Below are 23,477 nucleotides of genomic sequence, written 5' to 3'. Positions count from 1 at the left end.
ACAATCGTGAAAGGGTGGCGAGTTCGAAGAAACCTCTAGTTCTTTAAATTTGAATGTATTCCCTTCTCTTAAAATCGTGTTTGTGAAATGTCGAAGATGCCGTCATAGCAGCGCGGGACAATGCTTTAGCGCCGATCAACGACGTGCACCTCACACGTGGAGCGTTAACTCCGGCCCCGCCCCTACCATAGCTCTAGTTCGCGTCGAGCCACTGACCCTGACCAAGACCAAGCCAAGTAGTACTCGAGAACACCTCGCTGCCTGACGCCTGACTGCCTTATTTCTCCGACCAAACATTCGCGCGACGTACACGACCGGCACCCGGACCCTTCGACCAGCGCTAGCATCACTCGCTACATTACTTGCTTCGACGCGCCGTGCCAACCGACTACTCTTCAACCAAGCGCCCCCGACACATATACAGAACCGACCACCTTCTACAATCGAACGTCGATCCGCTCAACGCACATGTACATGGCGAGGGATGGTCTACAACACCGCATAACACGTAACCCAAGATGAGTGGGGACTGGGGGTATGGAGCCGTATTCAAGATATTCCTATGGGGCTACCTCGTCGGAGGGCTGACGCTCCTGCCCGCTGTACTCGTAGCCGCATGGTACTTGGGAACCAGAGCCACGGAACAAGACAACCACAACATCAGCACTGCAGGCGACGGGGCAACTCCAGAACAGCGCAGGAAGTCGGACACGTCCGCAAACGGAAAGAACGACGACAACGTACAAGTCGGAGTGGGGATAGATGACGAGATACTGGAGAAGCTGAAGGGAAGGACTCACGAGCCAGATGCCTGCGCTGGATACTTTGCGGTGTGCCGAGAGTACGTGCCAGGCGGCGTGAACGGCAAACCTCCAGATCGAACGACGCCGGCCGGCGCTGTAGTAGCTGTGGAGAGCCCGAGTGTGTACCAGTCTATGTACAGGAGCATCTTTGACAGGAACAAGAACGCGAGTCCCACGATAGAAGCATCAAACGCGAAGAACAAGAAGGCCCGGAACGTCTTCTACGTTGTCCTGCGGTATGTCTACACATCTCAAGTATATGAAGTCAAACTAAGTACAGACCAGTCTCGGCCACCTTATGCTGTACGACAACGAAGATCAGCTCGAAGTACGCCATGTCATATCGCTCGCACATTACAAGGTAGACATATATGGGGGTGGAGAACGCATACCGGAGGGCGAGCTTTGGATCAAGAGGAACTGTATGCTGAGACTCGAGCTCCCGTCGTGGTTTCGTAGTGCTTACAGATACAGGCATTCGACTGGTTCAACAGGTGGACAGCAACAGCAATGTCGAAGCGAAAGGCTTCTATCTCTTCTCAGACAATTGCTCTGAGAAAGAGGACTTCTACCACGCAATGTTGCACGCCCAAGAGAACCAGAAAGACCCCACCGATACAGGCTCGTCGTCCGTTCCGCTCAAGTTCGATACACCTGATCTCGTCAAGCTAGTCCAGCAACTGCATGCTTCGGAGGAGAACCTGCATACTCGCTGGATCAATGCGCTAATTGGCAGGGTGTTTCTCGCTCTATACAAGACCTCGCAAATTAAAGACTTTATCGCGAGTAAGATCAACAAGAAAATAGCCCGCGTGCCTAAGCCTGCCATCATCAGCAGCGTGCAGCTACGCAAGGTCGACATGGGCACCTCGCCGCCCTTCATCACGAACCCCAAGCTCAAAGAGCTGACTGTCGATGGCGATCTCGTTGTGGAGGCGGATGTTAGCTACAAGGGAAGCTTCCGCATCGAGATATCAGCTACCGTACGAATCGACCTGGGCACTCGATTCAAAGCCCGCGAGGTGACACTTGTGTTGGCTGCCGTGTTGAAGAGGCTTGATGGACATATTCTCATAAGAGTCAAGCCCCCGCCTAGCAATAGACTCTGGATGACCTTTGAGACGCCCCCCAAGATGGAGTTCTCGCTTGAGCCGATTGTCAGTTCGCGTCAGATCACATATGGCGTTGTTCTGAGGGCCATCGAGAATCGCATTCGGGAAGTAGTGAACGAAACATTGGTGTTGCCCAACTGGGATGACATGCCATTCACCGACACTATTGCGCAGGTCATAAGAGGTGGAATCTGGGAGGATAGCGCAAAGGACGATGAGGAAGATGCAGACAAGATCAAGCAAGACGAAGCCACACTGGAGAGTGCGATCTCGGACGCTGAGAAGCTTGATGAAAAGGCTGATGCGGCAAGTGCGCACTTCTCCATCGCCTCAAGTGTTGATTCAGAAGAAATTGGTACTGGTGTATCTACTTCGACGGACCACAAGTCATCCTCGGCGTCAATAAGGCCCCGCGCAATGCGGTCGTCATCATCCGTGGCCCAAGTGAAGATTGACTCGTCGAATGCTTCTGCTGAGATGTCAAACGACCGCACCATGACGCCTACAAGTGTCAAGTCGCTTCCTGCCGCATCGCCGATGCAGTCGCCAATGCGACCTGGCAACGCACGCCAAACGACAGAATCATCAGACAGCTCGTCGGAAGACACTTCTGCTGCCTCGGTTTATGCAGCGAGCATTGCCTCTGCACCAGTTCCGAACACGGATCACTCACGCACCAAGTCGAGGGAGCTATCTGCACAGGAAATTGCTGCTGCCGCCGCAGCAGCAGCAGGAGCAAGCAACATGGCGACAAAGAAACAGACCATCAACCAATCCCTCAACTCTGCCACAGCAGCAGCCAGGAACTGGCTCGCAGCCAAGCAGAACGCAAAGCCCAACACCAATACCACCAACAGACCACCAACATCCGAGGGCCCGAGCATAGATCACGACTCATCATCATCATCATCATCTCTGGACCCCCGCCCGCAACTCCACTCTAATCCCTCCATCTCGAAATCCCACTCGGAACCCATGGGCAGAGGCCAACCCCTCCCTCCGCCAGGCACACCTCTACCGCACCCCAAAAACGAAAAACGACAAACGTGGGCCATCCCCGCCGCAGCCTCCTCCACATTTGCGAATCTCACGAAACGCAAACCCGTCGTCCCTGGTCCCAGCTCCCCCGCCGTCTCCAGCAAACACTCAGTCGAAGATCTCATCGACAGCCCGAAAACAGCACTAGGCACAGCCTCCCTCTTGCCCGCCGCACACTTCCCAGATCAAGACGCAAGGACAGGAGGTGGCGGAGATGACGACGATGGGGAAGATGTGTTTCGGGAGATGCGGCGGAGGAAAAGCAGTGCTGGCAGTGCTGGTACTGCGCATACTGCGAGTGAGCTCGCGACGCCGCCGCCGCCGTTGCCCAAACGCAGGCAGAGACAGCCGAGTTTGAATCTGAGTGCGCATACGAGGCGGGCGAGTCAGAATCAGAATCTGCCGCAGCTTGGTGGGGAGGGCGAGGGGTTGCTGGTTGTGGAGGCGCCGGTCGTGGAGGGGAGTACGGGGAGGGACGATGAGGGGAGTAGGGAGAGGGGTGTTACGTGAGGAGGGTAGTGTTGAGGTAGTTCATGAATGTCATTCTCGGCACGAAGGCAAAGTCATGCAAGAAACCGAACTGAAAGCATGCTAATAACTCGTGTAATATCTCTTTTGGCCTATCTGCTTGACGACCTTTTCTTGGGGTATAAATCTTCATCTCCAGGGATCATCGTCCTCATCCCATTTTCGCATTTGAAAAGTCCATCTCAGGGTGCTGCTTCTTGAACTGCTCCAGGATATCCGCCTTCTTCTGCTCGTCGCTCGTCGGCTTCCCTAGCTCCTTCTGCTTCTGGTCAAACATCATCTTCTCCACCATGCCGCGTGTCTCTCCGTCGAGGTCGCCCAGCTTGCTGTTCTCGGGCTGGATCTTGGAAGTGTCGATCTTGGGCGCGGTGGTGACGACGTGGGCCCACCACTCCATCTGGTTCACTTTGTCGAGGTGGATGGAGATCTCTTTCTGGGACCCGACGGAGGTCAGTGTCCAGGTGGAGTCGTCAACGCGTATGGCATGAGGCAGCTCGCCCTGGACAAAGCGTTAGCACATGCTTTTGCTGGGCGGAACAAGCAAGGACGAACGTCGATGAAAGGCTCCTGGCCCTTGATGCCAGCCTTGAGCGCGTTGCGGGTGATCTTGACGTCCAGGTCCTTGCCCTTGTACTTGCCATCAATGGTGATGGCGATGTCGAGGTCCTTGATGGTCTGGTCCCATTTGTAGGGCAGGGCGGCCTGCTCGGCCTGCTCCTTTGCGCGGGCGTCGGCGTCGGCCTTCTCGCGCTCTTCGGGTGGGGGTGAGGCAGACATGGCGGCGTGTTTGGCGGCGTGGAGGGAAAAGTTTCAGTGTTTGGGAGGGGAGCGTGGGCGGGACACGATAACGCTCCTCCGCCGATCCATCGTTCGCAGCAAGCCCGACGCAAGCGCAAGCTCCACCATGCGCCCTGCTTCACTCCTCCTACCCCGGTCCACTCCAATAACGGACATGCTCCTCGGATTGCAATCTACGGGCCACCCTCTCCTCTATTGATAACGCGACGTCTCCTATCCTTCCACCGCGCCGTAATGCTCTCCTAGCACTGCCCGAGCCATTGCGACAATCAGCCACGACACCCGCACCCACCGCCAGCACGACGGCTATACGGCACCACCGAGCCCGCGGCCCAACCGGGCAGCCACCTGTCTGAGCGACAGGACCCGAAGCAACTCATGGCCAGCTCCTTTGAGAAGAGTGTCAAGGGCGGCACCAAGATCAAGGTAGCTATGCGCCCTCGCTCCTTCCGGCTGCTCCCTTTGCGCCATCACGGTCGACTGACACACGGTATAGCTTGCGGCACCCAAATCCAAGTATGTCGAGCACATCCTCGTCGCGACGCATGCCGGCGAGGCAGGTGTTGCTGAGATCTTCCGCGCCCTCACGAACCGACTACGCGACTCGACATGGACCATCGTATTCAAGAGCTTAATCATCGTACATCTCATGATAAGAGAAGGCGAGCCCGAGGTCACGCTTAAATACCTGGCGCAGAACCCACACCGAAAGCTGGCCATCAACCATTTTACAGAGGGTACGTCTTGAGATTCAGTTCCGGGCCGCCCAGCCAGGGTGATGTGGCTACAACACGGGCACGAATTGGGCAGCAACCCGGTCGCCCAATGCCCTGTATCTTGAGACGGATGTCATTTGGACTGCAACAGAGGGCATACACCAGGCGCTAACATTGCGTGCAATAGTACAGACCCAGGGCCACAACATCCGGACCTATTCCGAATACCTGCTACGACGTGCGATCGAATATGGCGCCACCAAGGTCGACTACGTGCGCGGCGGCGAGGGGCGGCTTAAGCGGCTGACTGTGGAAAAAGGCCTTCTTCGTGAAGCCGAGAGTGTGCAGGACCAGATCAGATCACTGCTCAAGTGCCAGCCCTTCGACGACGAACCAGAAAACGAGATTACCATGACAGCGTTCCGATTACTCACGATGGATTTACTGGTGCTCTTCCATGTTATGAACGAGGGCACCATCAACATACTCGGTGAGTCCACCATGTCTTCTTGGTTTACAGGGTATTGATAAAGTAGAGCACTATTTCGAGCTGTCAAAGCCAGACGCAACGCGCGCGCTGGCAGTATACCGCACATTCGTCAAGCAGACTGAAGCTGTCGTCCAATACCTTAGTCTTGCAAGAGCACACGAACACTCGACAAGGCTCGAAATCCCCAAGATCAAGCATGCTCCCACCAGTCTGGCAGCATCCCTGGAAGAATATCTCAACGACAAGGACTTCGAGATCAACCGACGACAGTACATCGCCGAGAAGGAGGCGAAGAAGAACGGGGGCAAGCCTACCAATGGCGCTAGCAAACCCTTGGATACGAAGCCTTCCACAGCGAATGCACCCTCAAACAATACGAGCAGTCAACAGCCAGCAGCAGCCTCGAAACCCTCTTCCAGCGCACCCTTGATTGACCTCTTTGCATCGCTCGAGGACAACCAACAGACAATGGCCACGCAGCCCATGATGCAGCAGTATCCCCAACAAACAGGCTTCCAGGTTCCACAGCAGACGGGCTTTCCTCAACAGCAGCAACAGCCCTTTGCTATGCAGAATGGCCAGAGCACCAATCCGTTCCAAATGCAGCAGCCACAGGCGCCGCAGATGCAGGCACCCCAGCTCCAGTCACAATTTACAGGCGCAGGCTTTGGAGGCTATTCGCCTCAACCTTTCGGTGTACAGAATACCATGCCTTCAATACCACAGAATGGTATGCCTGATTATTCACAACAGCAGCAAATGCAGATTCCCACAATTGCCGAACCTCTACAACCACAACAAACGTCAACAAACCCATTCCGACAGTCGATGCTGCCCAGCGCCGAACCCAAAATGCTCACTAGCCCTACCAGCACTGGGTCGCTCAATCGGTCATCCACGAACCCATTCGCAAAACAAAGTACCGGTTTCTCGCAGTCGCAATCGCCCATCAATTCTCCACCTTACTCCATGTCACCGATCCAAGAATCACCATTTGCTCCAATGCAGCAGCAGCCTTTACAGCCAACACCAACCGGCACGAATCCATTCGCACGGCAGCCCTCGCCGCAAAGTGCCGCATCTCCACAAGGTGGCCTTACAGTGAACGCTACAGGCAGTACCAATCCCTTCCGGCAGAGCGCTTTTGTCAACCAGCAAACGGGGCAGGGTTGGCAGAATACAGGTAGCCAAGGGACAATGGGGGGTATGAGTCTGGACCAAGTACCCACAACGAGTGTCTTTCCACGGCCCGGACAGCAACAGCAGCAAAACTTCCTTGGCTAGGATCAGGACATGATGATGGGTTAATGGTAGACTGCGACTGTAAGAACCTCAAAGGGCGTTTCATACACTCGTGAACGGGCATTTTCATTAGGGATGGCGTTTCTATATCGCTCGCCGCTGTAGTTATTACGTACTCGGTTGGACATAATCATGTTGCACTGCGCAAGGTTAGTTGTGTGTATATCTGTTTCTTGGAAGGGGCGTCGGGAGCCCGCTCAATGTCGGATGTCCAAGGGCAGATTGGGTTGTTTTGTGATAGATCATGTACCGACGATGTTGTCGTTTGTTTGACGAGCTGGGCTGAGGCCAGGAGGGGAAGCCCCTCGCTAATGCATTATAATTACTGTCGCACACCCCGCGTTGTTCTTCCACTGTGCAGAGCGTTGAGCCTTGACTCTGACTTTTGTGTTGGCAATTCTACCTGGGAGGTCGCGTCGAGTGGGGCTAAATAGTCGCCACTGCCTCTTCGGTAAATGCAGGGGTAATACAAGCCACGTGCCGACGCGTTGCCGTATGTTTAGCGCGACGGGCACAGCCTGCCTATCAAGCCTCACAGTCGGCACAACACTATCCCCAATCTCACTCACTCAACGTCGCTTTATATGTACCACAGATGACCACGGTTTCTGCCATCTCTATCTGGACCCGCCTCCCATGACCTTATTGAAAGAGCGCAAATTTGTCGACTGGCGCCGGCAAGCCCGCATCAGCGTGATCAACAATGAAACCTGACGGGTCTCTGGACGCTCCCTTCACTCTGGATGACGATCCGCCTAGTTATGTACCTGCGCCTACAGTGCGACGGCGCCATCGCCAAACGCTTGACCAAGATGGGCTTGAGGAGATCTCCGACGCGCAGCAAGCTGCAGCTGCATGGAAGGAAGTCGCCGCACGGAGACAAACGAAACAAAGACACGGGAAAAACATGAGCAATGATACGTCTGGAGGAGATAGTAGTACGAAGGACAGCAATCTCACAAACAAACCGCGAGACCGGACGTCGTCATCCACGAAGTCTGTTGAGATTGTTGATCTTTCAATCGATGAAGACGAACCGCCAGTATCCGGACAAGCAACACAATCAGGCGCAAGTACTAGAGTGAATCAGCGCCCAATTCAGGGACCACAGGGTTTTATTCCTTTGCCTACTACTCGTCACGAAGCTGTGCTTCCTGAGCGAGCTAAGCCTGCTGAGTCTCCTAAGAGAACGAGTCGGATCTTTTCTCTCCCCATGGAATCTCTGGCAACTCCGGCGTATCACTCACATCATGCACCTCTATCATCGGTCGCACGAACAGCGGGGCCATTTTCGGGACCTTCAGAGCCCTCGACAACGCCGAATCATCACTCACACTTTGTGCCCAGCTCATCAGTGGTGCAAGCTACGGAACCAAGTGCGGAGCTTTCAAGGGGACCTTCAGCAAACCCAGTCTATCAACCACGATACCTGCCTCGACCATCGGTCACACAAGGAGCGGGACCAAGTGCGGGAGTCTCCAAGGTCACGCCGCTGAACCGCTCGCCGTCAGCCGCACCAACACCAAGTACAGAATCGAGCGTTTCCACTCAAGCGATCCTGGGACATGAGAATCTTTCCCCTCAGCCTACGTACCGTGCGACGTCGGCCCTCGGAGCCTCAACCGACCGTACCGCACCCGACTTGGACCATGCCGTGGATCCATCGGCTCAGCCAACCAGTAACGTCTCCGAGACTCCACCTGAACAAGCCTCTTCAAGTCGCGGAGATACAATTCCGGAGTCGGACGACGCAACACCGGATGATGATAGCGGCAGCATGACTATCCCTTTGCCTAATAAGTCGCCCGAGCCAAGCCTTTCAGCAATACAAAGACTGCCGCAGAAACAGAAAGCCATCAAGTCAGTAAGACGAAGAGATGATGGGTTCTCGGGTTCACAGCTGCCTGTCAGACCACCGCGTCAGTCTGCGACTGATCATCGGGACGTAACAAACTTATCCTTCAAGCCTCTCGACCTGGGCTCGAGTAAGTCGAGGTCCGGGTCGCCTGTGGTAACACGTCGTAGCCAAAGCAAAACTCCAACGATAGATACTAGTATCATTGCTGATAGCGCGCCTGCGCAGACGGAGGAAGAATCCGTCAGGGCTGCCAGTCCTGTGGAACGCAGCACAACGCCGACACAATCGCCGCCACCGCCACCTCACGATGAGGCTGGCGAACCTGCACCGGGGCGTGCCATTAGCTCGACACCTTTACTGTCCCGTTCTGCCACCCCTACTGCCCTGCGTCCTGTCGAAGCATCAGCAGAGCCGATCCGGCCCTCTGAGGCGCCATTGCCAGTTCCCGAAATTATGATTCCAGACGTACCAGCTCCGGCAACAATCGTCAGTACTCATCCAACCATCCAACCCGAACACCTTCGGGTGCCTGTCGAGAACGATGGTGGTAGGACAAGCAAGAAGCTCTCACTGCAAGCGGATGTGCTCGTCACTACACGCTCAGCTGTAGAAGCGTGTTTGAAACGTCATGTGGCGGAACGACATGAATTACATGCATACCTGATGGAGACGAAGATGCGGAATCAGAGAACATTTCAAGAACAAGACCTACGCGCCCGGTCCCGTAAGCAGAAGCGTCCACAACAGCCCATCCTACCCGAAAAGTACATCCAGAAGACTTCCCCCTTTGAGAACATGCGTGCTATACAAGTGCCGTTCGACAGAGCCAACGCCAAGCGCCTCGTGGATATGAGTCAGGAGACATTCATCAAAGCCAAACCCAAGGACACAGTGGTCAAGTCAGGCTTAGCCGTGCCCACTACAAAGTACAAGAGTGATGCGCCAAAGATTCCTCCTTTCAAAGAGTATGTCAGTCTGAGGAACAACGTTCTTAAAGACAATGAGTCAAAATTACTCGCAACACCCTATTTCCAGGACGAAGACTACCGTGGTCGCGAGGTTCTGCTGGACACGCTTCCTTATATGTACGAGATGACGCATGACGAGAAGGGGCCGCTAGACTTCCGCAAGGAACAGTGCCGGTTCTATGATAAAGCCATCGAAGCATTCTTGTCTGAGATAGGCATCACGTGGAACGATATCCTGTTTTGGTTACTGGCCCAGGATGAAGACCTTGTACGAATCAACGACTCTTTGAATGGAAGCAAGCAGTTTGAAGCACAGCTCCTCGAAAGATCACGATATCACATTGAGGAGTTTGAGAGAGACGGTGAGCCGAAGAAGGCTATTCTGTTTGACCGGAAAAACAAAAAGTGGGAAGAGTTCGTCGCACAGCTTGAAGAGCCGATCCCGAGTGCTCTGAGACTTGCGGCAACAGCTTCTGCAGCGGTATTCAAAGAATGTGATTTCAGCATCTGGTACCTGGCTCAAGAGTCCAAAGCTGTACAGAGTCTCATACGGAAGAAGTCTGCACATGAGCAGTCTTCCAAGCACTCAACGTACAAAAAGATCATGTGCAGAGTATGCCATCAGTAAGTACCAATGCGTGAATTTTGATGCCGAAATCCTGACCTTCTTGACAGACACGATTGCCTTCTTCATGGCGAGATCAGACAAGTACCTGAGGATTCCTGGAAGACGGACTCGGAAGACGAAGAACGCGCTACACAGGCGACTGATGTTACCAGTCGTCGAGGCTCCAACAACAAAACTTCGCGCCGTGTGTCGAACTTTAGCAGAGACGACACCGACGATGAGAACGAACCCGGCGACCCCTTGCCCGCACATTTCGACTCCGACTCCGACATTGAGAAGGTCATAAACTATAAGCTCCCTGCAAACCCAAGCGCTTTCGAGTATTGTTCAGAGACGGAGATGATTACTCCCAAAGGTGCGAAACCGCCACCTGGTAAGTTTAATAGCACTTGGTGGCTGAACCAGGATACAACGCAACATTGGGAGAAGAGGAAGCCTTTTTTCCCATGCAAGCACGAAGGCAGCTGCGAGAACGCGAAATGCCGGTGCTTTAGAGAAGGCATTAATTGTGAGAAAACATGCAAGTGCTCTCACTCTTGCAATCGACGTTATCCTGGTTGCAGTTGTGCAACAGCGTCAGGGAAGCGCGTGTGTCTTACACAGACATGTCTCTGCGTCAAATTCAACCGAGAGTGCGATGCAGACCTTTGTGGCTCTTGCGGAGCATCTGAAGTCCTTGACCCGGTGAATCGTTATAACGATGAAGTAGTCCAACGCACCTGCTGTAATGTTGCGATACAGCGGGGTGTTCCTCGGAAAACATTGCTCGGCCATTCGGAAGTGCATGGCTTTGGACTCTATATGGGCGAGGACATCAAGAGTGGCGAGTATATTGGTGAATATACTGGCGAGGCCATCTCGGTTAAGGAAGGCGATCGCCGAGTCACGATATACGACTACCAGAAGACGATGTATCTGTTTCGTCTAAACTCGAGTGAGTTTCTATGTTGCTTTTACGCGAACCGGATTGCTAACACCAACATGCAGAGCAAGAAGTTGATGCGACATACATGGGTAATAAACTACGCTTCATCAACAATGCCGACGACAAGTACACGAACTGCGGCCCCAAGAACTTGCTCTGCAACACAGTCTTTCGCATCGCGCTCTTCGCCACCAGAGACATCAAGGCAGGCACCGAACTGTTCTTCAACTACAACTATCCCAAGGAGAAAACAGAGCAATTCAAACAGCCGAATGCCAAGATCGTCGCGGTCAAACAGACCAAGCAAAAGACGAAGAAAAGGGAGTCACTCACCAGTCTGAGCCAGCCTATCGAGGATCGCTCACGTATCCTTGCCGCCACAGCAAAAGCCAGAGAGGCAAAAGCCGCGAAGCGGAAAGAGGCCATGCTGCAAGAGGGCGGCGTGGAGCCAGCCACACGAAGGCGCTCTGGAACACTTCAAGCACGAAAGGCAGCTACGAGCAAACCCGGACGCAAGGCAGTGCGAAAGTCCAAGCGCGGAGGGCTCAATAGGAACGAGTCCACAGGTTCAGATACGGGCATGGATGTAGAGGCAAGCGACCCCGAAATCCCCGAAATCCCCCCTGTCATTGAGTCGCAGAGCACTCAGACTAGTCTGTACGTCCAGGACACGGAGGCGGAAGACGATGAGTTCATCTTGCCAGATACCCAAGAAGACGAAGAGCAAGATGTGGCTGAGCCGGCCTCCGAGGATGATGAACCGCCCGGTCGATCTACGAGGTCTCGTCGTGGGCCGGGTCGACCGCGTAGGAGGGCGTCGGATGTGGCGCCGGTGGTTGCGGTCAAGCAGGCGGTTAAGCAGGCGGTTAAGCAGGCGGCCAAACAGAAGAAGTCGAAGATGGGTGGTGCACGACCAGGTGCTGGCAGGAAGAGAAAACGACCCATTATTGCTAACAGCGATGATGAGTGAGACCTCTGCGCCAGTAGCTGAGATTGTACATTGGTAGAAGGATCAGAGGGACGATGTGAGTGGGATGTCTGTTTGGTGTTCATTTTTGTGTTTAATACCCCATTCTATATTGCTTCAAGCAAGATATTGCTACAGAAGAGTTTCATTTGCCTGTGAAGTTTCCAGTCCAAATGCGCAAGACATGTCGGCACCCTCAACGATGGAAGTTGCATAACCTACTTAGTCACCCTTGCCACTGCGCAAGCAGCTGCGACGTTCCTTTCAGCATCACAACAGACTCGTGCATCCCCGCAACACCAAAACCACCCCCTCTCCCACCCCGTACCAAACCGCCGCCCTAGTCCAGAGCTGCCAGACCACCCAACGGCCGCACCAACCTCCGGGACGCGACCCGCGAAAAGGCTGCAAGCCAGTACCGGCGTGCTTACCATTCAACTCCTAGTGCAACCACACCCAGCGATCTGCAACAGCGGGGAAAAGCAAACGACATTCGTTCGAGACCGAGACTATCGAATCGAACGCTTAGGTAGCGGGAAAGAGGGGGAATAAGCACCGGAGACTGGAGGTGTCATCCAGACGTGGGATTGACGCACAGGCGTGATAGGTAAGTAAGCTCAGCGGGAACAAGCAAAACCGTTGGTTTTAATCAATATTTCTACGATGAGTAGGTATGTGCCTGCATAACTGTTCTGTTGAGATCGCGATGCACTGTGCGCAACTCCTCCTATCTACTCGGGGTATGGCAATTTGGCATTCAGCATACTCGGTTTACCAAACGCCCCATGCTGTGCGTGCGCCTCTTCCGGTGCGGATCGCTGCACCCACGCACGAGATGTGCTACAGGTATGTCTGTAGACAGCCGATGCGTTTAAGGTTTAGAGTGGGGCGGGGAAGGCCTGGCTAGTAGTTGAGATGGGCGAGATGCGACAGGAACGCGTGGAAACGGCGAGATGTCATGGGTGAGATGGATCTTGTAGGACTTGCTATGCAGCGGAGATGCAGTGATTGAAAGAGAGAGAGAGAGGGTGTGTGTGGTGTCGCACCTGCTTAAGCCCGGTGCAAAGAAGAGGCGGGTAAAGACATAAATGAACGTCACGTGGGAGCTCCACCACCTGCATCATCTCCAGGGCTGGGCAGTGTCTTGAACCTGATACATCGCAAGGCGCGTCTTCGCCCATAGCCCAGCCCATGACATACATCACCGTCGTTGAACGGAAAGAACAATACCTACGTCAACAAAACGTCTTTCTTTTTTACCCACCCCCCCTTGGCTCCGATGCGCATCTGAAGCCGAACATGGGAAGCGACGAAAATACCCGAGACACAGACGCGGGCCAAGCTTGCACCAGAAAGGGAACGCACCTGCTACATTTAGCCTCTTTGCTCCGCAACCGGTGCTCCACCCACTCGTTGCTGCACTAGCCACACGCTCGGCCAACCTTCGCGCCCACGCCGCGGATTCAAGCTGTGGTGTGCGTGGTGTGTAGTTCGGCGCGCGTCCCGTCTGCTGCGCGAGAGGAGCAGTACATACGTACAAGGAGGATGCAATACTACTATCCACGTGAAATGAAAGAAGCAAGACGGCGGAACAAGAGCCCACGGAGACGTTCATCTCCGGCGTCGCGCATGCCGCAACGAGGTCTGGATCCACCCCGTGTGATTGGATGCTGATGTCATTGTACGCGGCTGGAGCGTGCACCCACTTTCACATGTCAGACGACGACGCTTCACGCATCAGCAGGACCCAGGTAGGTGCTGCAACACGGACAACGGCCCCACTGTCCAACTCGCGCAAATGATGGCGCGCTTCACTTGCCCTTCAGCTGGCCTGCGTAACAAAAGCTTGGAGCAAACGTCGGTAGCAAGCCCATTCTGCCAAACCTCACCTTGTCTGTCCGTTCTCCTGAGGCGTGTCTAGACTCGCTCGTCACTTTTGTCTGAATTGTTCCGCGGAAGAATTAACTGCAGTAATCAAGGGGTTTGTGTTGTTGGAATTGGGTATTCTCCCTTGCCGGTATCCGCAGTGTTGCATGCAGCTGGATCTGTTCATCATCCATTCTCAGCCTTACTCCTCATTTCTCACCTGACGTCTTCCCGACTCCGCTTTCCATCACCCACCCACCAACCAACCAACCATCTGGGCACGCTGCCGGCACATCACCACATCCACTTTCAACCACACGTCTCGGTCTTTCTCGACGCACTTCACATCTCCCCGACCAAATGGATTGTATAGAGGCCATGGGTGCGCGACGTGCCATGTCGCTCATGTTCACCGTTCCGGAGCGCTTCGTCGGCTTCGCGCACATGGACCAGAAGACTTTCTTCGAACTCTCCGACTGGATCCTCGCAAATGTCGCATCAACCATTACTACCGACATAAGTGTGGAAGAGTCGTTGTTCATATTCTTGGATATCGTGGCACAGGGGAACAGCTTCAGTACCGTGGCGTATGGATGGGATCATGACCTAGAGCTTACACAAGGGTACGTTGTCGAGCGAAACGTGTTTGCGTTGTATGAAGTGATTACTGACTGTCGCGTATAGTATATTCCTCAACGTCCTCAACGCCCTCACGGTCCTGCGCGAAAGCAGGGAGATTGCCGATTCATGCCCGCCCTTCACACAAACCCGTAAGCGATGGGAAGTCGCTCGGAGATGGAACCAGAAGCGGGCGCGTATGGGCACCGGCGGTGTCGTCCGCATCGGCTACGACGAAATGTTGCGCGACGGCCTCGAGGTTGACCAAGAGTGTCTGAAAGAGGCGCTGATGGCGATGAACAACTTCATCCACGAGAACGCCGACCACGACGAATCATGATGGCGCACAAAATTGGTAGTTTCCTGCATTTGTTCCGGTGTTGGTTTGGCGTTTGGGTAACGACTTGGTAACGCATTGCATCGGTTGGGAGGGTTGAGCTTGGTGTTGACAGTCTTCTTTCGTTCTCGTTTCGTATGTACATATGTACGCTCTTTTGCGGGTCGAATTCGATCTCGACTGGCCATTCGGTGCCGCTCAATTCGCCTTCAGATATGTCGTGTGTTGTGACGTCTTTCATATCGCCCGCTCAACCCAAGGCTACGGCCTCCACCGTGCCTTTGCCCAGCACACTCAGTCTCCCCCTCTTGATTCCCAATGCGTCTTCAATCCTCGCATCGGGCTCTCCCTTGCTTCGTCTCATCATCGCCAACGTTATGACACCAGCATCCACATACGTTCTTCCCTGGAACCCTCTTCTACCAACGTCTCGCAACTCATCTTCTGCCTGGTCTGCTATCCGTTGTCTCGCCTCCAGTACCCGGAGTACAGGGTTATTGCGCGGGTCGGGGAACGCAGACTGCGGTGGCGATTGCATCATCGTATCGGAGGGAAGATTCGGCGAGGTATTGCGGCGAGGGTCGAATTGCGAGGCAGACGAAGGCGAGAAATGAGGATTCGGTTGGACAGCACCCAGACTGCTCAGGCGAGATGCAAAGGCAGGGTCGCGGGCATCTTGTAAAACAGCTAAACTAGAAATCAGTTTCGTGTCCCCATGTGCTGAAAGCGTGTGGATACATACCCTCGGTCTTCTCTCCAGTAGCCTGCACCTCGGGATGGACAGTCGGTCCCTTTATAGGATCCTGTGCGGGTGCGGAAGGCGCGGGAGCCCGTGTTGTAGTATTTGTAGGGGCTCTGGTAGGGTATTTACGAGCAGCAGAGCCAGCCGCCTTTGCGCCTTTGGAAGCCGAAGAGCCCATTATCTCTGTTGGGAATACGTCGAGTGTGGGGTAGTTGCAGAATGTTGAGATGCGTGGTGATAACGGGGGGGGGCAGATAAGATGCACGTATGGGACTTTGTGAAGCTTGGACCACTTTGATGATGTAGTGGAGATCTCCCGCGTCATGAAAAGGGTTTACTACTTTGGGCGATGCTTGCGAAGGCTGCAACGAATCGTAATTTCATTTTCAAACACATCGTGACATGCTTAATCTACCAAGGGCTATTCTGGCCTATAGGAGCTTTTCGTCGGCACGGTAGTGTCCTGCGACCAGGAATGCCAACTCCAACGCCTGCTTCTCGTTCAACCTGGGATCGCAGTATGTGGTATAGTTCAGGCTTAGATCCTCGTCCACAAGTCCTTCACTTCCGCCAGTGCATTCCGTAACTGCATCGCCGGTGAGTTCCAGGTGCATGCCACCGAGGAAGGACCCGTGCTGCTTGTGAATCTTGAGTGCTGATGAGAGCTCAGAGAAGATGCTGTTGAAAGAGCGGGTCTTGATGCCAGTAGGCGTGCTGCGCGTGTTGCTATCGACACATTAGTGGATGAAAGATTGCGTACCAAGACGACTTACCCGTGCATGGGATCGCACTGCCACACTACAACGTGTCCGCTGCTCTTGACAGCTTCGATGTGCGCTCCAAGCATCGACTCAACCTTGTCCGCACCATATCGCGTGATCAATGTAATCTTGCCAATCTCCTTGTTCGGGTTGACGATGTCGAGTAGTTCTACGAGCTCGTCGTTCTTCATGGAAGGACCAACCTTGATACCAATAGGGTTCTCAATACCGCGGAAGTACTCAACGTGACCTCCGTCGATTTGACGAGTTCGGTCTCCGATCCAGATGAAATGAGCAGACGTATTGTACCAGCCCTTGCCGTCATTTGAGGCCTGGGAAGGCTTGTAGCCTGAAGGGTGCTTGAGTCTCCGTGTCAAGCTCTGCTCGTACTCCAGAACGAGACCTTCGTGGCTGGTGAACAGGTCTACTGTCTGCAGCTGACCTGATGTGTCCGCCCCAATAGTCTTCATGAAGCGCAACGAGTCAGAGATGCTGTGGACGATTTTCGAGTACTTGGTTTGTAGTTCCTCGTCCCGAACGTGACCCAATTCCCAGTCCAGAGGATTGTGCAGATCAGCAATACCACTTGCTAGCTGTCCACGGATGTAGTTCAGTGTCGTCGCCGAATGGAAGTAGGCACTGACCAGCCTCTCAGGGTCAACCCTTCGAGCGTCAGGATCGTATCCATTGAGGATATCGCCGCGGAAGCTGGGAACCTCCTTGCCGTTCAGCATCTCAGTCGGGCTCGATCTGGGCTTAGCATACTGTCCGGCTATACGGCCAATGCGAATGACGGGCTTGTTTGAACCCCAAATCAGTACCAAACTCATTTGCAGCAGAAGCTTGATCTTTGCATCGATGGGGTTGTCCGCGCAGTAAGAGAACAACTCGGCGCAGTCGCCTCCTTGCAACAGGAACGACTTTCCAAGTGCAGCATCGCGGAGACTGGCCTTGAGTCGCGCGATCTCTGTTGGTGTAACGATTGGTGGCAGACTCGATAGCTTGGTCAGCGCAGAAGATACTGCTGCTTGATCTTCATATGTGACGACTTGCTTGATGGGCTTTGACCTCCAGGCTGTAATCGTTAGTACGGCAGCATGAGCGTCCATGGTCCCTCTTACAAGCTGGTGACCATTCTTGAGAGCCGGCATCTGTCTCAGCTTCTTGCTTTGGCCTTTCCGGCAGTTGTGTCGAGTTTGCGCTCATCGTCGACGGAGTTGGTTGCGATTGTGTTTGGCCACTGGTTGCTGCCATGAATTGGGAAACGTAGTCGGTTAATTTTGCGTGCCCTTCGTTGTCCATAATGTGTTCTCTTCCAGTTGATGTGCCTAGGTACACTTCTTGACTAGTTCAGGGCTGTCTAGTTGCGACGCGGAAGATCACCTTTGAGTCACTTGTTAATATGGCAGTTCGGCAAGGGTTCGCCTGCAAGGAGACGTGACCAAAGGACGCAAACACATGACTCAAGGTACAAAATCTGCAACGAAAAGCGGACTGCGTGCGCAATACTTCATGACGTAACACAGCAAACTTACCGTGAGTATGCTGATAGGTGTGTAGCGAGTATATCGCCGCTTCTGCGTTGGTATTTGTGTGTAAGATCTATGTTCCTGCCTGATGCGAGGTTTTGTGCAAGAATGTAGGAATTAGAAGCGTGCATAACTCGAGAAAGTCAACCAATGGCGGCCACTCTCTTTTCCCATTGGCCACATTTCCATAATCCTTAGCTACCCCACAACCATCAGCTCTCCAATCCACTGTCGTCATTGTCTCTCCATCTTCCGTCGCCTATACAAGCCCTCTATACCCCCTCTGCGCTCTGTCAGCCTTCAAAATTGTATCACTCTACTCGCGACATCCACAATGGCCGAGCCCCAACCCTCCACCGTCCAAGAAGGCGCCGCCGACCCGCACGCACCCACGAGCACAGCCGATGACCGCAAAGCCGCCGCCGCCCTCTCCACCCTCGACGCGCCCCAAGAAGGCGAGAATGGGCCGAAGAAAGAAGTGGATGGCAAGGCACTAGACAAGGCGATGAAGGGGCTGAATGTAAAGGACAAGAAGGAGGGCGAGAAGAAGAATGTTAAGATCGAGGCAGCCGATGTTAACCTGCTGGTACGTTCACCTTGGAATAGATGCGCAAAGAGATGGATGTGCAGACATGTTGGAATCACTGGGCATAGACTGACAGTCGGACGAACAGGTCTCCGAACTTGAACTTACAAAGCCGAAGGCTACGGAGCTGTTGCGCGCGCATGATGGTGACGCGGTGAAAGCTATGACAGCGTTTGTCATGACGGCACCCTGAGCGATTGCATGGAAAGGACAATCATGCAAACACACAGAGCCGTCGCTATTGTTTGAGGCTGCACATACTGAGGCGTCGAAGGGGGTCCAAGTGTGCGACAAAATCCAGGCAGGCACTCGCATCCCCCCGGGATTATGCCATCTGCTTGGACGATGTACAGCAACGGCCAATTTACCCCCTGCCGCAACATTACTGGGGAATGCTAGATTGACGGCTTTGAGAATAAGCGTTCGAGACCAGAAATACATGGAATTATCACCGACAAGGCTTCCGTAGCATAGAAGACAAGACGCTCACGAGAAGGTTTCGCATTTGCAGACAAAAGAGATGACTAGTTCTACTGCCATTTAAACCTCCTCTACAAAGACAGATTCTCCTTAGCGATGATACGCCAGAAGTCTACCACAAACTCTCCGCCCTCTTGCAACAGAGGAGCAAACGCTTCATGCTTCCCGATGGTCGACACTTCACAGGCTATGTACTCCACGACCAGCTTTCTGAGATCTTCTATGGTTCCATCAGGCTTTCTGTCCTCGCCGTTGTCATATGCGTATCTGGCCAATTCAACCACATCACCAACTCGTCGATCGTAGAGCTTGAACTTGAGGAGGGTTTGGTGGAGCTTGTGTAGAGCTAGGCGCTTGAGAGGGTCGATGAGACGCATGCAGGCGAAGGTATAGAGACGTGCGTGCGCTAAGAAGATAGGCATGAAATCTTGTTCTGCCGCGGAGTTCTCTGTTGGCTGAAAGCGTTCAAGCATTATGGTCTTAGGCTCTTGCAACATGAGGTATTCGCGCTGGCGGAAGCGTTGGCGCAATCTACCAGTTGCTTGGTTGAAGTCTGAATCCGAGACTTCCTCACCGCATAGAACTACTTCCGGTTCTCCGTCTGGTGAAACTTCCCAGTCATCTGCCGGTGGGACCTCATCATCGTAGGCAGCCCCATCGAAATCGTCCTTCTTCACTGCGCCCTCATCCAGGGTCCAAGGCGGTGCAGTGTAATCGTAACCTAAATATGCGTGTACGAAGTCAGTGTTTGTCTCACATGCTATTCGTACATAGTTAATTACTAACGATATGAGTACTCGACAAATCGAGCAAAGTCATCCGGCTCCATGTCCGGATACTCTACGGACCTTTCTTGCGACTGTACCATGCCATTGTTCACAAGTGCGTGAAAATGCCATGAGGTCGCGGCGACCGCTTTAGAGTGCACAACGAATGCTTTCTTCTCCTTGCCGATGTAGAAGGTGAACAGCTTCGATTGGATGAGACTATACACTGTCAGTCACCACGTTAAGTGACTGGTATTACGTACTTACTCCTCAAAGGAACATGACTCTGATGGATCACCCATCTTCGCACTTTCTGAATACCTCTGAAGTGCCTAGCGACCTAGGTAGGTACATGTTGGAGGCATTCTGCTATACATATTTTGAGAGATTACGCGCCTTCAATGCGGGGTCGTACAGTGCATTCGCATACATGTAGTATGCGCCTGGTGTAGTACAGCATGATTTTTCTGCCTGTGGCATCCAGACACGTCTTCTGAACATGCAGCTTTCTGCACTGTGCCGCAAACGTCAAACAGATACCCAAGTACCGTCACACACGAAAATAGAACAGAACCATACTTTCGGTCAAGTACAGGATACCATGATGATCGTGTCTGAGCAATAGTGCAATATGATCATCACTTTATGTTGTCATTACGCTAAAGATCGCGAAGCGCGAGTACCTAGGTACGCTTGTAACGGCGCTTCGACAAACATGCCATAGACCTTACCGCTGTAGGGATTGGAGAAAGCCGCATTATTTCACAGGCATCGAGGAAGCGCACATAATGATAGTGAACATGAGCAGCGCGTATAGGGCTAGCACTTGACGGCGGGCGATTACTGCAAACCTACAAGCGTAAGCGAGCTCTGGGGCAACCGCAACCGCGTCCCGTCCGTTGCTTTTCCCATCTCAAAACAGGGTTCCACCACGCTGCGTCATCCGCGATCTTAGCAAGGTGATCGCGCGGGACGTTGCACATGGGGTTCCATGCTCGCCGCCGACGTTCTGGACGAATCGCGCGCTGCAAAGCGCGATGATGTGCACCACGTACGTCACCGATCCGTGAATATGGTAGACGCTCCATACCTCACTACTCGTTGTTGAAGTCAACGTCCGGCAGCCAGATACACTAACGGCCGCCTACCAATTATCCATCTATCCTGTTTCTCTGCTTGCGCTACTAGCGCATACAAGCCGTTAACACGGCGCCTCAAGTCCCCTCTCGTCGCGCTCTCGCTGGCATTGCACTCATCTCAGTATTATCAGCCGTCGAGAAGCAGCGCAAGAAGAAGGTCAAAGGCAAAGAAGACCAGCACGAGTTCAATACGACCGAAGATATGTCTGGTGAACTACAAACGATACCTGCGCGCCACGGCGTTGCAACTTTTGTGCCCAGAGGCCGGACAATCAAGGTCATCAACACTTACGGAAAGCAGGTAATCAGTATGTGGGCGTTTAGTCTGGGACCTCCGCCTGACGATGGAGACGGCGAGGAGGGTGAAGGAAAGGAACTGGACGACGAACAACTCAAGAAGGAAGCAGAGCAGATGAAGAAGGCTGTCGAGGAAGAAGGAGAGAAAGCTACAGAGGCGACAAAAGGAGAAGATGATGGGGCGAAGGAGCCGAAGAAGGAGGCAGATGGTAACGACAACGGTAAAGAGACGCAGTCTACCGAAGAAAAGACTGAGGACTCAAAGCAAGAAGCTGCCGAGGACCCGCCCGAGCAGGCTCCCGATACACCCAACAACGAGAAGACGACTGAAAGCACAGATTCATCGTCAAAGCAGCCCAACAAGCGCACATGGGCGTCATACCTCCCTTCTATCCCGTACCGCAGCAAAGGTGGAGCGAGCAAGCAGGAAGCAGAGCAGAAACCTAGTCCCGAACAGGAGAAGAAGCAGAATGAGGAGAACACCAAGAAGTGGTCTTCGTACTTGCCGACCGGAAAGAGCTTCTCTAGCTACGTACCGAATGTCGAAGTGCCAGACTCGAAATCCGTCGTGAGCGCGTTCAAGTCGAGCCATAACCGCGATCCGAACAAGAGCTATGCGGAGCAGTTGTACGACTTCTCGAAGACACCTGTGGGTGCTGGAACTATTGCCGGTAAGTCAAAGGATGCGACACTACGTTGTAAGAATCCGTACTAACACAGTGTAGCTGCAACCGGTTCAGGGTACGCATCCTCAGCTTACGCTGTATACTCCGCCTACGCTTCGACGAATCCTTCGAACTCTGAGCAACCTCCCATGGAGTACCTCTCTCTTCCCCACACGCGCGCCGCCTCGCACAAACTCGTACCTGAAGTCGATGACGAGCTATTGACCAATTTGCGCAACCCGATCGTTACTCTCGTCGAAGACACCTCGCCAGGTGCTCACGATACACTGACGGCGGCGTGCGACGCGAATCAATACGCTGCTCTCGGTGTCGATAAACCAGCGGAGCATGGTAGCTGTGCGGAGAACCTCGTCCTCGCACTCAAGGAGATCAACGAGACGGCAGGACTGAAAGGCCCAAAAGCAGTTGGCGCAGACATCTCCGTCAACATCGCACCGACACCTCTCCATCTCTTCATGAACGCGCCTCTGCAATCTGAAGGTACATCCCACAGCGACGGCGCAGGCACAAAGGGCGTGACACTCAGCGTCGATGAGCCAAAGGGCAAGAAACGCTGCCACGTCCGCTTCCGCGCCGAGCGAGACGTAGTCATTGTATTCAGCGCCTGCCCCATGGACGTGGGCAAGCAGAACGGTGGACGCTGCATGGCAGCCAACTTCATGGTCGAAGACGTCCAAGAAGGCGAAGATCTCGCCTCATCCGTCGCTTATGGTAAAGCGAAGAAAGCACCGAAGAAGCTGAACCAGAAGGACAAGGCAGATGACACGAAACCAAAGCCTAAAGAAGCGCAACAACCTAAGAAGGCCGACACGGCGGAGGAGAAGGATGCACCAAAGAAGCCAGAGTTGAAGAAAACGGAATCGACTAAACAGGCACTTAAGAAAGATGGTGATGCGGCGGATAAGAAGAACGCTCCTGCGCAGAAAGATGAGAAGCCAGATGGATCCACGACATCTGAAGAGCCAAAGGCAAAGAAGAAGCCTAAGAAGCTTCAGGTGCGTAGCCAGGGGGCGTAGACACTAACACAGTCTTCATGAAACTGGCTGCGATTAGGCGCAGGTCGTAGTTATTGCCGTGGTTCAATTTGCCGGTTTGAGCATTGAAATTAGGATTTTGTACAATAGCTTTGGGTGCTTCTGCCTTGATTTATGTAAGCAAGTAATGTCTATGATACTCCTTGACTTTTGCGTGTTCCTGTGGGTCTGGCTTTTCTGTGGTGAAGTTTTGCGGCATTGGAAACAAAAAGAAGTACATCCAATATGGGAGTAGAGAGAATAATGATCAAGTTGCACCATAGCGAGCTGAAGGAAGTCTTGAGGAAAGAAGATGAATTTGGGATACCAAGAAAACACATGAACGAGGGTATGTATGCTACATCCACCGATTTCCCACTCATGCACTCACACACGCACCCCCGCGCATCAATCCATCAACAAGCTCTCATACCATCTCCCTTCCTCCGTAACACACCACTTTCTCAAGCTCAAGCTCAAGCTCAAGCCGTAGCCTCAGCCCCCCTCCCCCTAACATAAACCG

General features: G+C 53.5%; 10 protein-coding genes across 10 annotated transcripts; 6 read left to right on the top strand and 4 right to left on the bottom strand.

Annotated features, from left to right (window-relative positions):
* Window positions 1–518: 518 nt before the first annotated feature.
* J4E79_000253 (uncharacterized protein) lies at window positions 519–3,463 on the top strand (the record flags this gene model as incomplete). Its single annotated transcript, XM_049349170.1, has 3 exons — window positions 519–1,039; window positions 1,089–1,225; window positions 1,278–3,463. The coding sequence occupies 3 exons, from the start codon at window positions 519–521 to the stop codon at window positions 3,461–3,463; spliced, it is 2,844 nt and encodes a 947-aa protein (XP_049215957.1).
* A 169-nt stretch (window positions 3,464–3,632) lies between these two features.
* On the bottom strand, window positions 3,633–4,258 carry J4E79_000252 (uncharacterized protein; the record flags this gene model as incomplete). The annotated part of the gene is made up of 2 exons (XM_049349169.1): window positions 3,633–3,980; window positions 4,034–4,258. 2 exons carry the CDS (start codon window positions 4,256–4,258, stop codon window positions 3,633–3,635), a joined length of 573 nt encoding a protein of 190 aa, XP_049215956.1.
* A 399-nt stretch (window positions 4,259–4,657) lies between these two features.
* J4E79_000251 (uncharacterized protein) lies at window positions 4,658–6,769 on the top strand (the record flags this gene model as incomplete). The annotated part of the gene is made up of 4 exons (XM_049349168.1): window positions 4,658–4,705; window positions 4,776–5,016; window positions 5,183–5,485; window positions 5,532–6,769. The coding sequence occupies 4 exons, from the start codon at window positions 4,658–4,660 to the stop codon at window positions 6,767–6,769; spliced, it is 1,830 nt and encodes a 609-aa protein (XP_049215955.1).
* A 721-nt stretch (window positions 6,770–7,490) lies between these two features.
* On the top strand, window positions 7,491–12,136 carry J4E79_000250 (uncharacterized protein; the record flags this gene model as incomplete). Its single annotated transcript, XM_049349167.1, has 6 exons — window positions 7,491–7,868; window positions 8,373–8,772; window positions 8,836–10,237; window positions 10,289–10,614; window positions 10,951–11,175; window positions 11,229–12,136. 6 exons carry the CDS (start codon window positions 7,491–7,493, stop codon window positions 12,134–12,136), a joined length of 3,639 nt encoding a protein of 1,212 aa, XP_049215954.1.
* Window positions 12,137–14,359: 2,223 nt separating this feature from the next.
* On the top strand, window positions 14,360–14,957 carry J4E79_000249 (uncharacterized protein; the record flags this gene model as incomplete). Its single annotated transcript, XM_049349166.1, has 2 exons — window positions 14,360–14,622; window positions 14,684–14,957. 2 exons carry the CDS (start codon window positions 14,360–14,362, stop codon window positions 14,955–14,957), a joined length of 537 nt encoding a protein of 178 aa, XP_049215953.1.
* Window positions 14,958–15,204: 247 nt separating this feature from the next.
* J4E79_000248 (uncharacterized protein) lies at window positions 15,205–15,874 on the bottom strand (the record flags this gene model as incomplete). The annotated part of the gene is made up of 2 exons (XM_049349165.1): window positions 15,205–15,641; window positions 15,697–15,874. 2 exons carry the CDS (start codon window positions 15,872–15,874, stop codon window positions 15,205–15,207), a joined length of 615 nt encoding a protein of 204 aa, XP_049215952.1.
* A 253-nt stretch (window positions 15,875–16,127) lies between these two features.
* Window positions 16,128–17,759, bottom strand: ARO8 (Aromatic/aminoadipate aminotransferase 1; the record flags this gene model as incomplete). Its single annotated transcript, XM_049349164.1, has 3 exons — window positions 16,128–16,422; window positions 16,470–17,532; window positions 17,579–17,759. The coding sequence occupies 3 exons, from the start codon at window positions 17,757–17,759 to the stop codon at window positions 16,128–16,130; spliced, it is 1,539 nt and encodes a 512-aa protein (XP_049215951.1).
* Window positions 17,760–18,320: 561 nt separating this feature from the next.
* J4E79_000246 (uncharacterized protein) lies at window positions 18,321–18,765 on the top strand (the record flags this gene model as incomplete). The annotated part of the gene is made up of 2 exons (XM_049349163.1): window positions 18,321–18,572; window positions 18,661–18,765. The coding sequence occupies 2 exons, from the start codon at window positions 18,321–18,323 to the stop codon at window positions 18,763–18,765; spliced, it is 357 nt and encodes a 118-aa protein (XP_049215950.1).
* Window positions 18,766–19,123: 358 nt separating this feature from the next.
* Window positions 19,124–20,121, bottom strand: J4E79_000245 (uncharacterized protein; the record flags this gene model as incomplete). The annotated part of the gene is made up of 3 exons (XM_049349162.1): window positions 19,124–19,773; window positions 19,839–20,038; window positions 20,087–20,121. The coding sequence occupies 3 exons, from the start codon at window positions 20,119–20,121 to the stop codon at window positions 19,124–19,126; spliced, it is 885 nt and encodes a 294-aa protein (XP_049215949.1).
* Window positions 20,122–20,810: 689 nt separating this feature from the next.
* Window positions 20,811–22,957, top strand: J4E79_000244 (uncharacterized protein; the record flags this gene model as incomplete). Its single annotated transcript, XM_049349161.1, has 3 exons — window positions 20,811–20,870; window positions 21,008–21,926; window positions 21,981–22,957. 3 exons carry the CDS (start codon window positions 20,811–20,813, stop codon window positions 22,955–22,957), a joined length of 1,956 nt encoding a protein of 651 aa, XP_049215948.1.
* Window positions 22,958–23,477: the final 520 nt, after the last annotated feature.

The sequence above is a fragment of the Alternaria viburni genome (assembly GCF_023758015.1).
Source record: "Alternaria viburni strain BMP 2772 chromosome Unknown scaffold_1, whole genome shotgun sequence".
NCBI classification, from domain to species: Eukaryota; Fungi; Ascomycota; class Dothideomycetes; order Pleosporales; family Pleosporaceae; genus Alternaria; species Alternaria viburni.
The sequence above is the reverse complement of the archived record's forward strand: the minus strand, read 5'-3'. Positions and strand labels throughout refer to the sequence as shown.